We start from the raw sequence: 18,592 nt of genomic DNA, 5'->3' as shown, positions 1-18,592 counted from the left end.
TTACAGAAATAATGTGCTGACCCCTGATTTACAGTGAGAGCCCCTGAAACAATGTAGCATGTTAACCCAGGTGATTTCAGTATGGTGGGTCTGCCTGTACAATCAACCAACCAAGCAATTAACATTTTGGCTGCTCTCCCCATCCCCTACCTGGTGCTTCCAAGTCTGTGCCTTCAGAGCACCTCTTCTGTCAGTCTCCAAGCAGAAAGGTTCAATCTGGGTCACATTCTTTACCTTCTTCTCTGGCAGGTTAATGGTGTCAAAATGAGGCAAGGGAAGTGCCTTGAACTTGGGCACCTAACAGAAAAGAAAACATGAGGTTTAAGATAAAGACTAGCTGGAAAGCAATAGCTGCTCCAGAATATCTGGAAGAATCTGAAAAATAAGGAAGGACACCTTTCAAAGCAGCATGAAAGAATGAATAATGGGTTCAAAAGGAAATCTAGGCTTTCCTCCTAATATTGCCTATAACCAGCAGTGTGATCAGAGGCAAGTCACTTAACCTCCTTGTGCCAGAAGGATTATTTAAATTACTTGTCCCATTTATATTTTATAGGGTTCTTAGAAAGATCAAAAGAAGTCAGTGATTTTATAGTTAAAAGTGCTACAGAAAAAACTGTCTTTGAGGGATCAAAGAATAGTATTACACTACTTGCAGAAATGGAAACACCTACCTCCCCTTTCTGCAGTTCTTTTATTTTCTTCTCCTTCTGTAACTGACGTTCTTTGTCTCGAGAATCAAAGGAGAAAGGGCATATTTCCACAGTTCTTGCCTCTGGGATTTGGGGCTTAAAAGGCACCCCATAATGTGGCACAGGTTGAGCTTTTATCACTACCGGTTCGTCCTCTTCCTAGGGAAAAAATTGCAGTTTAGAAATAAGACTCCTCACTCTCTCCAACTTCCCCAGAATGTGGAGTCAGAAGACATTATATTAATATGTGGCATTAATTAAAACAAAATTAAAGGAAGTCTTAGCTTCCTTTTCTATCCAAGAAGGATGATGACTTAGGTAAGTCATCTACCACCAAGGGCTAACACAATTACTCTTAAAAGATCTAGTTTTCCACAGGAATGTTGTAAAAACTAAATAAGATCTAACATTATGAATAAAATGAACATCAGAAGATCGGTCCCAACCAAGCATATACCTTAGTCTCTTCTTTGACCCAGCCTCTAGACTTCATTAAAACATGTGACTGGGACTTAATGGTTGCCAAACCCAGAATAGGACCAAGTTGTTTGGGTTCAAGCTGGTAACACAAGATTACTGCGTATTTTAGTTTCAAATGAACCTATAAAAAGGCTTATGCTTGCAATCTGCTATAAAATTACCCTAACTCTGGATATTTATAGATAAAATGGGAGATGTAACAAGAAACTGGCCTGACCAATGACAGTTTATATATTACAATTCCATAAACGATCACCACAGTCACCTTTGCAACTCCTCTGGGTTAACGGAGATAGGACAAGGTGGATGTAATTGCTTAGTATGAATTTTCAAAGTCCATCACTGAATAGTGACAATCTAAGGCAAAATAAAGTGCAACTTTTGATCCATGTTACAAAGAGCAGCTGATTTTCAATGCTACAGCAGACAAGCCTCCAATGCTTAACTGCTCCTTACTGTTTCCATAAATTGTAACTAGTTATCACTAAGAGCAGAAAATTCATACCCTTACCAATTACTTTGTTCTTGGAGGAACAAAAAAAATGAACAAATGTTCATACCCATTCTTAAAGACAAGTCCAGAAAAGAGTGGTTGCCTTTGAACTCCATTAAGATTAATAAATGATAAGGCTTAGATTGACTGACTATATAGAAGGAAAAAGAACCCCCCTACTCCCAGGGAATCACCTCATCTTCTTTGGTGGGCATTCGAATTCTGTTCTTCAATGCAAAGGCTGGTGACTTGGGGACGGTGATTGGAAGTACCTTCTTTTCAGGAACACCCTGAAAGGAGTAAGCAACTCAATTAGATATCACAAAATGATCTCCACTAAGCTGTATGAGAAGATTAAATCCTTTTTTCCCTTTTGGGTAGAGACAGGGTCTCACTATGTTGCCCAGCTGGTCTCAAACTCCTGGGCTCAGGCAATCTTCCTGCCTTGGCCTCGCAAAGTGCTGGGATTACAGGTGTAAGCCACTGCACGTGGCCTAGAATGATATTTTTGAGTTTTTAAAATATAATTAATCTAAGCACAGAAAATAAAAGAACATAAAAGGGAAAGAACACCAAATTGTCAACTCTCATATCTCTTTGAGGGTGAATTAAGAGAGAAATTTAATTTTCTACATCTCATAATCCTTTTATTTGTTTGTTTGTTTTCAGACAGAGTCTCACCCTGTTGCCCAGGCTGGAGTGCAATGGGGCAATCTCGGCTCACTGTAACCTCTGCCTCCTGGGCTCAAGTGATCCTCCCACCTCAGCCTCCTGAGTAGCTGGGACTACAAGCACGCACCACTTTGCCCAGCTAATCATTTTTTGTAGAGATGGGTCTCAAATTCCTGGCCTCAAGCAATCTCCTGCCTTGGCCTCCCAAAGTGTGAGGATTACGGACGTGAACCACTGCACCCAGACTTATATCTCATAATTCCAACACATTCAACTACCCTGAAGATTTTTCCTTAATGATTTTAAAACACTGCTAACATTTCAAATCGTTGTGGAATAAATGACATGTATCATATTGTGCGCATAATTTAAAACTAACACATTTTAGAGAGTTGTTCCATAGCATTTTTTGATTCACACAGAATTTATATTCTATCACAAATCTGGCAATTAATCCTAACTGCAAAATGGTATCTCTTGGCTGCTGTTTTGAATGAAGTGTACGGCCAGATCGATTAAGAACAAAACAAAACCTCAGTAATTTCTTGTTACACTCGTGTCCACATCCTGCCCCCATCAGCTCTCTATTCTGCTCTTCCCTAAAGTTTCATTGCCAGACCCACTTCAGCTATTGCCTGTGCCATTCTGCTAGTCTCCTAACAGTCTTTCAGCTCCACAACTCATTCCTCCAATTCATTGTCTGCATGTAGTCCACATTATTACTCTAAAACACACTTGATCACATTACTTCCTGACTTAAAATTCTTTAGGCCAGGTGCAGTGGCTCATGTCTGTAATCCCAGCACTTTGGGAGGCAGAGGTGGGTGGATCACGAGGTCAGGAGATCGAGACTATCCTGGCTAACACGGTGAAACCCCGTCTCTATTAAAAATACAAAAAAATTAGCCGGGCATGGTGGCGGGTGCCTGTAGTCCCAGCTACTCGGGAGGCTGAGGCAGGAGACTGGCGTGAACCCAGGAGGCGGAGCTTGCAGTGAGCCAAGATTGCACCACTGCACTCCAGCCTGGACGACAGAGCAAGACTCCGTCTCAAAGAAAAAAAAATTAATTCTTTAATGGCTCCTATTGCTTACCTACAACAGCATAACAAATTCCTTTTCATGAAACACAAGGCACTTGCTTGAATCTCACTCATAAATATCTCCTTCATGGCCTCCTTAGTAGTAGCATTAATCTGGTACCCTCCTGACTCTCCCGCCTTACCTCTCACCCCTCCTTACATATCACGTTCCAACCACAACAAACTACTGGTCGCTCCCCAAATGGTTCCTATCTCATTACCTTTGCTTGTGCTTTCTCTGTCTGAAATGCCCCGGCTGCTTGAAAGCACCCAACTCATCTTTTCAAGCCTCCACTTTTATAAAGCCTTTCCTTTTTTATAAAGCCTTTCAATAGATCTCTCCACTCCCAGGACCTACAGAACTGACCCCTTTATCCCACTGTATATGGTTTTATCACAGTCCATACAAAACTTAATTGCACTTATTTATTTAGATGTTCATTTCCCCCTGCTAGCCTGAGTGCTTCGAGGATGGAGACTATTTTACTCCATCAGACCCAAGTACCTAACATAGACCTTGGCAAGTATAAAGCATTCAGTAAATGTTTGTTGAATGAATGCAGTAAGAATGAATGAACACATGAGTAACAGAATTTATACCTTGGACTCTAGGAGGATACCTTGGGAGCCTTCTCCTTAATCCCAACAATGCTGCAACCGTTCAAAACATGTTTGGAATGTCTTTCTTGGAGTGGCTTTCAAAGGCACTTTCTGGACCATGCAAGACAGTTGCTCAATCTTTACTATTCATTTAACAAATAGTTTCCACCTCTATTATCTTGGACTACTCAGAAGTTTTAGTTCCAAATAACCTTAGACTAGATCCTAAAAGCAAATTAATGTTTAAAATACACGTGAAGATTTGTCATCCTGGGAGGGATCCAAAAGGCTCATCTCAGGATTCAAGATGCATGGCTTTTCCAAAATGCTTTGTGCAGTATCACAATCATTGGAAGGGATTTACAGTCTCTCAAGGTGACCACTGAGAATGCTCATTCTGCTGTGAAATTTCTTATATGTTTTCTAAAGAATGCTAGAATCATTAGCATAGTGAAATCCAATATAGCAGATCTTGTATTCAGAGTGACAAAACTCCAAGAAATGGGTTGTCAAATGATGTTTACCATAAAACAGCAACAACAACAAAATCTGCTCTTCTATAGACATGTGGACACTAGCATCTTGCTTGAATGCACCAGGGGCAAGTGGAAGAGAGACAAATAGTGAGCAAGAAGCCAGGGGTCTGTCTGTTCCAGCCCAGCTCTACTTCCAATCTGTATAACCTTGAACACATCAGATATCCTTCTAGGCCTTGGGGTTTTTTAATAAAATAAGGTAATTGAAATAAGTAATTGAGGATTCATTTAGTTCTGAAATAATTTCCTCTCTCTGCATTCACCCAACAGAAATGTCTGCATTTTAAAAGAGAAGCAAGGGAAACCTCTAATAAGTAGGCCATGAAGGAGATATGTATGAGTGAGCTCAATCTCTTAATTAGTTAGGGGAGAGGAAAAGATGATTTATGAAAATCATCTTTGCAGCAACTATCCACTCACACCCCAGCCCCCCTTCCATCAAAGTTAACTAGGGTCTCGATTAGAAATAATGAAAAGAAAATTGGGTTTACAGAAACAAAGAAAGTTTTTTTTTTTTTGCTATTTTAAGTTTTTTAAATTATAAGCTCCTTGAGGACTGGAATATTGTCATTTGCATTCTTTTGTCTTCCCATATAACCTACTAGAAGACCCCATAGTAACTGTTCAATGAACATATGTTGGTTAATATTACCATATTTACTCATTTACACATCTATATGCTCTACCAGACTATGAAAGCTTTGAGGACAAGGGCCTTGTCTTATACCATCTTTGAATTCCTAGTGTCTAGGTGCATGTCAGCTTCTACTATTACTCACTCAGTTATCCGATATCAGAGTGCTTGTGCTGTGGTGGTCACTATGCTAGGGGCTGGGGATACAGAGTGAATAATATAGATACACACGGTCCCTGTTCTCAGGGAGCTCACATTCTTTTTTTTTTTTTTTTTTTTTTTTTTTTTTGAGACGGAGTCTTGCTCTTTCGCCCAGGCTGGAGTGCAGTGGCCCGATCTCAGCTCACTGCAAGCTCCGCCTCCTGGGTTCACGCCATTCTCCTGCCTCAGCCTCCTGAGTAGCTGGGACTACAGGCGCCCGCCACCACGCCCGGCTAATTTTTTCTATTTTTTTTAGTAGAGACGGGGTTTCACCGTGTTAGCTAGGATGGTCTCGATCTCCTGACCTCGTGATCCGCCCGCCTCGGCCTCCCAAAGTGCTGGGATTACAGGCGTGAGCAGGGAGCTCACATTCTAATGGAGGAAAGAGACAATGAAGATGTAACAAATTAAATACTTCCAAATTTTCACAAGTGCTCTAAAGAAACCCAGCAGAATATGGAGCTAATGGTTATTAGAGGGATGCTCCCTCAATGAAGGGGAAGGTATCTCTAAAGAGGTGATATGTGGTTAGAATGGGGCAATGTGGGTGGATAGATGATGCATTTAGGAAAAGCAGCCAGGACTGGGGATGGGAATGGGGAGGTGAATACCTCTCCCTAAGACAGGATGTGCCCCCCAGGTACCCTGGGACAGGATCTCAGGCCTGTCCCAGGGCAGTTAGGAAACTACTCTGAAGCAATGTTATTTTGGGAAGTATATATATTTAAAAAAAGCCTGCTGCCCTCCCCAAGTCATCCCTAAAGTATCTCTGCTAAAATTACTCACTGGTCTCACTGACACCACATCCACCTCCGTGGTGCCCCGGCTGCCCAATAGAGGTCAGCACCAAGTTCACATTTCACACCCTCGTGCTCAAGGCTTTGTCACTCCACCTCTGCCCCAGGAGTCCTTTTCTCATTTCTGCCTCACTTGGGCCCACTGCTGCCCAAGCCCATCTTTCATCAACTCTATTTATTGTCCCCTTGCCACTTATCAACCACAAGTGGAAGTGCACAGGAAACACTGTAAGGACACACGAAACAGCTTCAGCACTGGCAGGGACGTGGATGGGGAACAAAAGCATCAGACAGACAAGCTGCATCAGGCTCTGGAAGGTGGGCTCTTAAATTCTGCTGTAAAAGTCCAACACTAGAAGTTCAAAGACTTTTTTTTTTTTTTTTTTGAGACAGAGTCTCACTCTGTTGCCCAGGATGGAGTGCAGTGGTGCAATCTCAGCTCACTGCAACCTCCACCTCCTGGGTTCATGCAATTCTCCTGCCTCAGCCTCCTGAGTAGCTAGGAGTACAGGTGCCTGCCACCACGCTCAGCTAATTTTTTTTGTATTTAGTAGAGACAAGGTTTCACCAAGTTGGGCAGGCTGGTCTCCAACTCCTGACCTCAGGTGATCACCCCACCTTGGCTTCCCAAAGTGTTGGGATTACAGGCGTGAGCCACTGCGCCTGGCCGACTTACTCTCCTATAAATGTTTCTTTTAAATGTTTCCATGGGCAAGCTATAATCCCCTGTGAAAGGAAAATAAATCTTGGGACCCCCAAAATCAGTAAGCCAAGGAGAAAAGTCAAGCTAGGAACTTCAACATGCAAACCTGCCTCCCATTCAAAGATGAAAAAGGTACATACCTCCCTCACAATTTGCCCACTTGAAAATTCCTTGGGGGCCCCAAGTTCTTCACCCTAAAACAGTTCTGTTGAATTTCACCCTGACAATATAAATTGATAGCTTATCTTCACAGGTACAGGACAAAGGACAGAACTCAAAGTTATCCCTTGGCTCACCTGAGAAATGCGTATCTGATTGCTTCCTCTGCCCTAATTATCTTATGTAAAAATGCAGATTCACTGAACTAGATGAATGCATAAGTAACTATTCCTCTACCCCCTCTCACATGTGAACAAAGAATGCAACCATTTGCCTCTTACCTACCCACACCTTTTCAAAATCTCTTCCCCTTTCCCCACTATCCACCCTTTCCCCTTAAAATACGAAGCCCTCAAAATCATCTTTGGAGAAAGGTACAGACCTGTCTCCCAGGCATGCATCCTTAACCTTAGCAAAATAAACTTCTAAATTGATTGAGACCTGTCTCATACTTTTTGGTTTGCACCCCTTTCAAAACCTCCCTTTCTGAAAAGTGAAGCGGGTAGAAGAAAACACATCTAACATCTCTTCCTATGCTATGCTTCTCTAGAAACCAAGAGTTGAAGTCAAATCACTGGAAATTTTAGTAGGGAAACCTGCAAACAGCCAGTGTCAAACTCAGAAACCTCATTTGCCAAAATAAATATGATAACAGTAAGCATTGTAGGGTACAATAATACAGTGTTTAAGGAGATGATGGGCTCAGATTCTGGTTCTGCATACTAGATACCTCTCAGTGTTTATTCCCTTGTCTGAAAAATAGGGATAAGTATAGACTCCACCTCTTAGAAGTGTAATCAGACATAAATAAGACAATCTACATAAAGTACTCAGGACAATGTAAGCACTCAATAAAATGACAATTACTATTAATAATACCCCTGCTTACTGCGTGTCAGGCACCATACTCAGTGCTTTATCTGGGCTCCCTCTGTGATGTACCCAACAAATCTGTTTATGTAATAAGAGCCCCAGAGGATTCTGAGAACCAGCTGGATTTGGTAAACACTTCCATTCCGCAAATCGTATCAATTCGGTCACACCTTACCTAGTGCTTTGCAGATCTGTTTACACAGAATTTTCACAGGTATAACCTGGTACACAACTACTCTAAGATCTCAACTAACTCTGAATGAACTCTGGTCACCCTTCCCTACTTACTACTTCACCCTAGCATTTCTAGAGTACACACAACTGACAAACCAATTTCCTAATCAGTGTTTTCAAAAATGTAGTTCAGCTGGGTGCAGTGGCTCACGCCTACTATCCTAGCACTTTGGGAGGCCAAGGCAGGTGGATTGCTTGAGACCACGAGCTCAAGACCAGCCTGGGCAACGTGGCGAAACCCAGTCATTACTAAAAATACAAAACTTAGCTGGGCATGGTGGTGTGTGCCTGTATTCCCAGCTACTCAGGAGGCTGAGGCATGAGAATTGGTTGAACATGGGAAGCAGAGGTTGCAGTGAGCTGAGATTACAACACTACATTTCTGCACTCTAGCCTGGGCAACAGAGTGAGACTGTCTCAAAAAAAAAAAAAACAAACAAACAAACAGTAGTTCAGGTGTGACTGATGCTATGAGAAAGGATCTTAGGTGAGGTGTAGACTTTTTTTTTTTTTTTTTAAATAAGCACATACTTCCTAAGAACCTTCTATTTTAAAAGGTAACCTCTATTTTTATATAACAGCATGGACGCTGGAATCATATCACCTAAGATTCGTATGCTAGCTCTGCCGCTCACTAGTTTGTGATTTTGGGCAAGTTATTTAACCTCTATGTTTCCTAACTGTAAAATGGATTAAGTACCTACAGTGCTTACCTCATAGGGTTGTTGTGAGAATTAAGTGCATTATTATATAAATGTAAAGAGCTTAGAATAAAGACCTGGCATGTAATAAGCATTATATAAGTATTAGCTATTATTGCTGTGTTATTTGTGGCAAAAGGTACTGGTTTTCCATTTACATATTTATTTAAAAGTTCCCTTTAAATTTACGTTAGGTTACAAAGTGAGTTGATTTTTAAAATAATAATATTGGTATGTAAGGTACAAGGATATAGGACAAATTGAGAGAGTGGTACATAAATAAAAACAAAAACTTAGGTAGGGGGAAAAGCTTGGAGGAAAATATGTTATTAAAAGCAAGGTGCCAGCCAGGCACGGTGGCTCACGCCTGTAATCCCAGCACTCTGGGAGGCCAAGGCGGGTGGATCACCTGAGGTCAGGAGTTCGAGACCAGCCGGGCTAACAAGGCGAAACCCCGTCTCTACTATAAATACGAAAATTAGCCAGGCGTGGTGGCATGCGCCTGTAATCCCAACTACTCGGGAGGCTAAGGTGGGAGAATCGCTTAAACCCGGGAGGCGGAGGTTGCCATGAGCCGAGATCACGCCATTGCACTCCAGCCTGGGCAACAAGAGCTAAACTCCATCTCAAAAAAAAAAACAAAACAAAAAACCAAAAGCAAGATGCCAAAAGAGTGTTATAGAAACCCTGAAGAAATAATTTCTCTTATCTGGGGCTCCATTATCTTGTATGTAAAACTAAACGTTGAGCCCTTCTGGCTCTACAACTCTGAGGTTTGCATATAACCTACTTTTCCCTTGTTGTATTCACAACACTGTTTCCTCAATGGGTAAAGACAAAGAAGGCACAGCCCTTGGAGATTAATCACTTGGGTGGGGGAAGATTTCTTAAGAGTTTATTGTAACAGAGCTTGGCATATAGTACATGTGCATCATGGCAGGGAAAAAAAAGCATCGTGAACAGAAGTCACACAAAAAGCTCTCAATCAAAAGTAGGTATCAGGGAGGAGAACCATTTCTAAGCATAATCATGATTTTTGTAAAGCCTGGAAAATATAACTTCAAGTTGCTTCTGATTTAGTGCTAAGAAAATACAATAAACAAAACTACGTACTCAGTCAAAGGTAATACATTGGTGCAGTTTCCCCTAAAAGCATGGTGACTCTAAAGCAAGCAAAAAGAAAGAAGATAGGAAAACAGAGTGCCTCTAGAGTTATCCCGGACCTGCATCAATCCAGGCAATCCAAACCAGTGGCGGCAGGTGAGGTCCTCATCTGCACTGAAATGTAACTAAAAGCCACTTTCGCATTTATGCAGGTGCTTAATTCCATTGCTTATTCTCTGACTGTAGCCTTGCTTCCTGATTGCACATTTTCTCTAAACTTGTGGTTGTGAGCCTATTATCAAACTACAACTCACTTCTCTGAAACAGTTTCCAGTGGCTCTTGATAAACTTTTCTCCAGCTTAACTGACCCACTAACAGCTCCCAGTAGAAGCTTCTTGTTTCCCACTGTCAGGCTTTTTATCATGTAATTCCTACTGCCTGGAATGTTCTGCCAATCCAGTCCATTTGCATTTCTGCAAGTCAAAATTCTATCATGTAATGGAGAGGCAATATAATGAGGTTATTAGGATCACAGACTCTGTTGCTAGAGTGTCTGAACTCTTACTTGCTCCACCATGTACTAGCTGAGTGCTCTAGGAATACTACATAACCTCTGTGTGCCTCGGTTACCTCATCTGAAACAGGTAATAAAATAACCCACCTAAAGGGGTTGTTGTCAAAACTAATGGGCTAATATATGAAAAGGGCTTAGAGCAGTCCTGGCACATAGTAAAAGTGTCAGCTATTATGACAACAATAGCAACACAATAACTATTACTACAGTACATCGTCAAGGCTCAGGTCAAATGGTGCCTCTCTACAAAGCACACCCTGAACTTTCTATCTGGAAGAAACCATTTTCTCCTCTGAATTCCTATTTTAACTGTCATCTCTCTCAGAACACTTCTGTCCATTTTCTATTATTCATACATATATTGTCTCCCATACCAGACTTTGAGTTAACTAAAAGCAAAATCCACTTCCGATAAGTCTCTTTATCACCTGCAGTTCCTAATATGATGCCCTGCTCATAATATCTGCCCAAACTTTTGTGTGAATGGGTGGATATCTGGTCATGAGCAGTACACTTCTGCCAGCACACATAGCCTCAACCTTACCACAACATCTTCCAAAATCTTAGTAGGGCAAGGTCTGGAATGAAATTCAAAGTGTTCATCCTCTGATTTCTTCTTTGATTCTCGCTCCTGGATTCTTTTCTCAATTTCCAAATCAAAGCCAATAGGCTCGGTGGGTGGTTTCACAGGTGGTTTCTTGGGCAAGATGGGCCCACCTTCAAGTATTCTGGGATCAAGTTCACGTGCTTTGAATTTGTATCTGTAAGGTGAAAATTTAAATAACCACAAAAAAAATTTTAATAAAATGAAAACTTCACAAACAAAGTAAGCCAACCACAAAGAATAGTAATCATTAAGATTATGCTCCCATTGACTGGACAACAGAATAAAATAAATAAAAACGAAAAACAATGGGCCAGGCACGGTGGCTCATGCCCGTAATCCCAGCACTTTGGGAAGCCAAGGTGAGCAGATAATTTGAGGTCAGGAGTTCAAGACCAGCCTGGCCAACACGGTGAAACCCCATCTCTACTAAAAATACAAAAATTAGCTGGGCGTGGTGGTGCACACCTGTAATCCCAGCTACTAGGGAGGCTGAGGCAGGAGAATCTCTTGAACCCAGGAGGCGGAGGTTGCAGTGAGCTTAGAGGCACCACTGCACTCCAGCCTGAGCAACAAGAGCGAAACTCCATCTCAAAAAAAAAAATAAATAAAAAATAATAAAAGAATAAAAGAAGAAAGAATAAATCAGACAGTCCTAACATCCCTACCACTTAAGAATTGAGGCTTCACTTCACAGAAGAAGCTCCCCCTCCTCAAAAGAAGCACAAAAAGGAATGGAAGAAGGATACAGGAAATAAACTCCAATGCTACGAATCACACTAAGTTTCCATTTCCCTCCACTAATAATAGCTGTAACAATCCCTTGGGGAGTCACAAAAGGGTGGGATCTACCTAACTTAACCTTAGAGGGCATTCCTTAATTGAAATCCTAAGTAAGTTCTTCTACCGCAACCTCTGGATTAGATTTTGTGTGTGTGTGTGTGTGTGTGTGTGTGTGTGTGTGTGTGTGTGTGTGTATGTGTGTATGTGCAAGACAGTCTCGCTTTGTCACCCAAGCTGGAGTATATTGGCGTGATCTTGGCTCACTGAAGCATTGACCTCCTGGGTTCAGGCTGCCCCCTAGTAGGTGGGACTACAGATGTGTGCCACCATGCCCAGCTAATTTTTTTTTGGTATTTGTTGTAGAGATGGGGTTTCACCATGTTGCCCAGGCTGGTCTCAAACTCCTGGACTCAAGTGATCCTCTTGCCTCGGCCTCCCAAGGTACTGGGATTACAGGTGTGAACCACCACACCCAGCCTGGATTCAATTTTTACCAGTTTATACTCCAGAACATCTCCATATTCCCACTATAGTCCTTAAATCATATAGGCAGGGGCGTAGCCTGCAGAGCCTACTACTCAAACGCCATAAATTTTTACGGAAAGAAAAATAGCAACTGTCACCCTAACAGAACTGAAAATAAAGTAGGCAGGTTCGTGGAACTCTTCCTCAGATACTGCCAGTGGGACTTACTGTTGCAATTTCTCGAGCTCCTCAGCCTCCAGCTCTGCTGTACTTTTGCAGGTCACAGGCCGTGCACGGTGTTTGGTTTGCAGTACAGGAGTCTGTGGGTCTCTGCAAATCTTGGTCACAGAAGATTTGGAGGGTAACAGGTCTGTAAACAGAGATGACAGATGTTCATCTAGATCCACAAGACCCAGTTTACTTGTAAGTGGTGATTCACCTATGTAGCCCAGAGAGGGATAAACCAACCACAGAGTGGTGGGCCCACAACAGTCAGCTCAGCTTACATTGGTCAAACCAACCAACATTCAGTTACTTCTCCCCTATTCCTCTTTTATTGAGGGGTATGACTAAGGTAGCCTTTGGGTAAACTCTACTGTCATCTTCTGAACTGAAAATCCATCCATGTCTGACAGGTTCCTTATCACTGCACGGGCCTAGACTGACTTTCTTTTTTTTGAGACAGGGTCTCACTCTGTTGCCCAGGCTAGAGTGCAGGGGCATAAAGGCTCACTACAAATCCAACCTCCCTGGACTCAGGTGATCTTCCCACCTCAGCCTCCCAAGCAGCTGGGATTACAGGCATGCACCAACATGCCCAGCTAATTTTTATATTCTTTGTAGAGACAGGGTTTCACTATGTTGCCCAGGCTGGTCTTGAACTACTGGGCTCAAGCAATCCACCCACCTCAGCCTCCCAAAGTGCTGGGATTATAGGCGTTAAGCCACTGTGCCTGGCCAGGCCTATACTTTCTATTGACAATGCCAATTATTTTGCTTGTTATTAACACAAAAAATTTTTGCTTATTCCAGCTTTAAGATATAAGGCCTTCCTGGCCGGTCACAGTGGCTCACGCCTGTAATCCCAGCACTTTGGGAGGCCGAGGCGGGGGGATCACGAGGTCAGGAGATCAAGACCATCCTGGCTAACACGGTGAAATCCCGTCTCTATTAAAAATACAAAAAATTAACTGGGCGTGGTGGCAGGCGCCTGTAGTCTCAGCTACTCGGGAGGCTGAGGCGGGAGAATGGCATGAACCTGGAAGGCAGAGCATGCAGTGAGCCAAGTGAGCCAAATGAGCACCACTGCACTCTGGCCTGGGCGACAGAGCGAGACTCCATCTCAAAAAAAAAAAAAAAAAAAAAAAGATATAAGGCCTTCCTAAAGACCAAGTAAAGCCTGAACAGAATGGCTCAAACCTGTAATTCTAGCAATTTAGAAGGCCAAAGCAGGAGAACTGCTTGAGGCCAGGAGCTCAAGACCAGCCTGGGCAACATAATGAGAACCTGTCTCCTAAGAAAATATAAAAATTAGGTAAGCATGGTGGCATGCACCTATAGTCCCAATTACTTGGAAGGCTAAGGCAGGAGGATTGCTTGAGCCCAGGAGTTGGACACTGAAGTGAGCCATGATCACGCCACTGCACTCCAGCCTGGGTGACAGAGCAAGACCCTGTCTCTAAAAAGCAAAACAAGAAGGAAAATAAATAAATAAATAAATAACAAAAGAAGACCAAGTGAAAACTCCCAATTTTATGAAATCAATATAAAAGCATCAAGACCACCTCTTACAGAAAATCAAATGGAGAAAGTTAAAAACTATGTTAAAGCATCAATATTAAGACATCACCACCACTCATTGAAAATATTAATTTACCTGGCCAGTGAAACCTTGTCAATTTTCATAACTAATATAGAATGAATCTTTCAATTTAGGTCTTGTCACATAACAGTGGTAGATCAAAACCAAATCTATTTTAGAAATAAGCCATGTTTCAAAGATACATGTAACCATTATTTAGCTGTAACTGTACAAAGTTTTAAATAAAAATTGCATAATATAATTTCTCTTTCCTTTTGCCAGGACTAGTATTCTGAAAGCAGGACATATCAGACTCTGAGTCATATATTATTTGAAAAGTTATGCTTAATATTTAAATTTCCATTAGAATAAAGAAGAATATTTCATTATTTTCATACTATAAAATCTAACAAAATCATTTTGGCCACTAGAACATAACAATATTAAAAAATGCTGTACTTGGCCAGGCGCAGTGGCTCACACCTGTAATCACAGCACTTTGGGAGGTTGAGGCGGGCGGATCACTTGAGGCCAGGAGTTCAAGACCAGCCTGGCCAACACAGCAAAACTTGGTCTCTACTTAAAATCCAAAAAGTAGCTGGGCATGGTGGCACACACCTGTAATCCCAGCTACTCGGGAAGCTGAGGCACGAGAATCTCTTGAACCCAAGAGGTGGACGTTGCAGTGAGTCGAGATCGCACCACTGCACTCCAGCCTGGGTGATGACAGCCAGAACGAGACTCTGTCTCAAAAAAAATGCCTATGCAAGGATATAAAAAATTTAGAGATCCTCAAAGGTAAAACAACCACATTCTGCTTTATCCAGAATACTATCCCTATACTCCCAACAACTATTTAATACCACCTCCACCCTTCAGATTTCATCTTCCTTCTTGTAGAAATTATTTCCATAAAGATAGAAACTATTAAATTAGAATCCACTCATCTGCTCACCACCAAATCTACAAACTCCCCCAGTATTTGCATCCATTCCTCCCACTCTTCCATCCTCCTTTTAAAGAACACTCACTCCACCTGTGCTAAGTAACCCTCCAATACCTGCCTGCTCAGGGACTTAATCCATTAGTTATCTCCTCTCTCTCGTACCTTCAGCTTCTTTATCTCTGACGAGACTTCTCAATATTCAGACATGCTCTCCCTATCTCCCACCTCCTTTGACTCTTGCACCTCCCTCCTCCTCAAAATCCCCTGCCATAATTTGTAGTGACCTATTTATCTAATGACAGTTTAAGAATGCAAAGAACTAATTAGTGTATCTCTAATGACAGAGATAAATAGGTCACTACAAATTATGGTAAAGGCTTTTGAAACTTGATGTCGAGTTTTGAAACTTGAATTAGAAACTTGATGTTGAGTAGCACCAAGTCTATTTTATCTACCTCTATACACCTAACACAGTGTGCCTGTTTAGTAGTAGTAAAAATTTTGGTGGACCACTGAATAAAAAGCACATAGCCTTGAATGAATGAAATGCCTTCATTTTCTATAGGTAACTAAATGCAATGTGACACTTTGACACATGGCAAAAATGTCCGTTAAGGATGTGTAATGACATCTCAGGTTACCTTAACTCATTCCCCTTGGCCAATTATTGATGAGGAGGATCAAGACGGTTGATGGGTATAAGACAGACAGCTGGGTGGTTTGAAAAATTCTGAAGGATACATTTGTTGTCTGCATAGTCACACGCCATACTTTAATTGAAAAACTAGGATTTCAGCTAAAGACAAATCTGTGCCTAAGATGTAAGCAGAGGGAATGTAGGAGAGGTTCCATCCAACTGTGATACTGGTAGGAAACTTACTAATATCATCCTTCTTGCTCCTCAAATGATATCTGTTAGGGGTTCGTTTATGGAAGTCTTCAACTTGCTGTGCAAGGGGCACATATGTAGAAACTGTTTCATCAAATGTTCTTTTCTTTCCTTGGGACAGGTTGAAAGGCTTAACAATGGTACATCCCTTAGTCACTCGGGCCTGTAAAGAGAAAAGTTGTTCCCCAAATGAAATGTCACGGAAGAGCTCACATCTACCATAAGCCACATATTCGGCACAGAGGATCAATAAAAAAGGCCTGTGTAAAACCAAGATTATTATTCTGAAGTTTGTCAGTCCTTGAGCAAGGGTTATAACTAATCTATTCTCATTAAAAAAAATTAAAAATGGAAGAAAGGATCTAGCACTTAACAAATCTTATGTTCTGGAATAGTACATAGGTAATTTTTCCCCAACCATGTCAATGTTTTGAAGGAATCCAGAGTAAGCTATCTTAGAATTGAAGACAAAAAGCACTGCAAAGAAATCTCACCCTCAACTCCACTTAAAAAAAAAAAATTGATTGGGCCTCTGGGTCTGCATCAGGTCAGGCAGCTTCCTGAATCAGTGGAATCTCTCCATACATCCCCTAAAGAGACTGATGAAGAAGCCTATTCCTATTCCTTGGACCAGTAATTTTGATAAAACTGGTCTCTAATTGGAAGCAAAACCCTTCAAGGACCTGTATCTCAAAGAAAGAAGCATAACCTCAGGGTTTAAGAATGCAAATAACTAATTTCAAAAAATGATGATACTGACTACAAATGCAAGTGGAGATTATTAGTACTAGAATTTTTACTTAACGATTATTACTGATTTTGTTGGTGCTCTGGTAACAAAACTGCATGAGATTTGACTGGTCTGCCCCAACCCTATTTTTCCTATAAGATCTGTTATATTGGCCAGGCATGATGGCTCACACTTGTAATCCCAGCACTTTGGGAGGCTGAGGCAGGTGGATCACCTGAGGTCAGGAGTTTGAGACCAGCCTGGCTAACATGGGGATACCCTGTCTCTACAAAATACAAAAATTAGCTGGGAGTGGTGGCAGGCGCCTGTAATCTCAGCTACTTGGGAGGCTGAGGCAGGAGAATCACTTGAACCTGGGAGGCGGAGGTTGCAGTGAGCCGAAATCGTGCCACTGCACTCCAGCCTGGGCGACAAAAGTGAAACTCCATCTCAAAAAAAAAAAAAAGATCTGTTATATTTTACACAACTTTATAGACACAAGGTTTTTTTTCTCAATTATACTATTATAAACAGTGACCACAAATGCTACACGTAAAATCCTAAATGAATATTAGTAACAGAAATGTTCATTTAGTCCATCAACTTACAGGAGATGAAGGATGCTTTCGTAGTTCAGATGTAAAGTTCACTTCCTTATATTCCTCCTGGTTCTTAGGATGTTGTTTGATTCGCTCATCTGTGCGGAAGTGGAAGTCAACTGATTTGGTGACCTGGCTCACTGATTTCTTCACAGGTTGCCCTGAGAGATGAACACAGTAAAACATACAGACAACATTAAGATAGGGAACACCAGTAAATCCCCTTTACTCCAGTCCTTTTGCTATTTCTTTCACCATGGATCTAACTTTGCTTACTATCTACCTGTAACCCAAAACTTGAAGTAGTCCTCAGGGACACTAATGTATGTGTCATATTCACTGAGTACTATTAGGTTTGAGGCCTTTCAGTCAGATGCAAACTAAAAAAAAGTAGTAGCACAGGGTAGAAGAATCCCATCTCCCAGGGTGTGGTCATAGCTATGGAGAAAAAGAATAACTGGAATACTTTCGATAAGAAAAGCTATGGATTGACTTTGAAAGCACAGTTAACTCAGCATCTCTAAGAGGAAAATCCTATAAACTCCAGGGGTGCTTTTTCAATCCAGTAAGGAGAACTTTATAGTTATGACTCCACCAATAACAACTCTATGCCCAAGCAAAGCAGAACTGTGACCCCTTCAGCTCTCTCAGTCATATTTTTCCTCCACAGGTGAATTGGATTTGACTCAGTTTTCTTTTCTTTTGCCTTTAGAAAAAAATAGGAAAACAACAAACTGGTCTGCCCAATTACTTTATCTTCTGTCTCAATCCAAGTTCTTTTTTTTCCCTAAGACCAAGAACAGACTTTTAAGAAAGTACCAGTGAGCCAGGCACGGTGGCTCATGCCTGTAATCCCAGCACTCTGGGAGGCTGAGGTGGGCGGATCACCTGAGGCCAGGAGTTCGAGACCAGCCTGGCCAACATGATGAAATCCCATCTCTACTAAAACTACAAAGAACTAGCCAGACGTGGTGGTGGACCCCTGTAATCCCAGCTACTCAGGAGGCTGAAACAGGAGAATTGCTTGAACCCGGGAGGCAGAGGTTGTGTTGAGCGGAGATCACGCCACTGCACTCCAGCCTGGGCAACAAGAGCAAAACTCTGTCTCAAAAAAAAAAAAAAAAAAAGAAAGCACCAATATATTTAAGTACCAACAGATGTAAAATACCAATATATGTAAAAAGTGCTAAGGAATAAACACATCTTTTTTATGCTGACTACTAAATGAGAAAGCCTTTTTA

General features: G+C 41.6%; 1 protein-coding gene across 8 annotated transcripts in view; it reads right to left on the bottom strand.

Annotated features, from left to right (window-relative positions):
* TPX2 (TPX2 microtubule nucleation factor) overlaps window positions 1–18,592 on the bottom strand; it is a 63,425-nt gene that overhangs the window by 7,052 nt on the left and 37,781 nt on the right. For all 8 annotated transcript variants that reach the window (XM_003814760.5, XM_008967523.4, XM_008967520.5 and 5 more), the window contains 7 exons: window positions 17,361–17,512; window positions 16,014–16,185; window positions 12,615–12,756; window positions 11,079–11,295; window positions 1,860–1,955; window positions 675–851; window positions 151–297 (listed from right to left, as the gene is read on the bottom strand). In XM_003814760.5, the coding sequence (XP_003814808.2) occupies window positions 151–297; window positions 675–851; window positions 1,860–1,955; window positions 11,079–11,295; window positions 12,615–12,756; window positions 16,014–16,185; window positions 17,361–17,512 (1,103 nt within the window). The remainder of the gene's footprint in view (window positions 1–150; window positions 298–674; window positions 852–1,859; window positions 1,956–11,078; window positions 11,296–12,614; window positions 12,757–16,013; window positions 16,186–17,360; window positions 17,513–18,592) is intronic.

The sequence above is a fragment of the Pan paniscus genome, chromosome 21 (genome assembly GCF_029289425.2).
Source record: "Pan paniscus chromosome 21, NHGRI_mPanPan1-v2.0_pri, whole genome shotgun sequence".
Taxonomy (NCBI): domain Eukaryota; kingdom Metazoa; phylum Chordata; class Mammalia; order Primates; family Hominidae; genus Pan; species Pan paniscus.
This window is presented reverse-complemented; position numbering and strand designations above follow the sequence as displayed.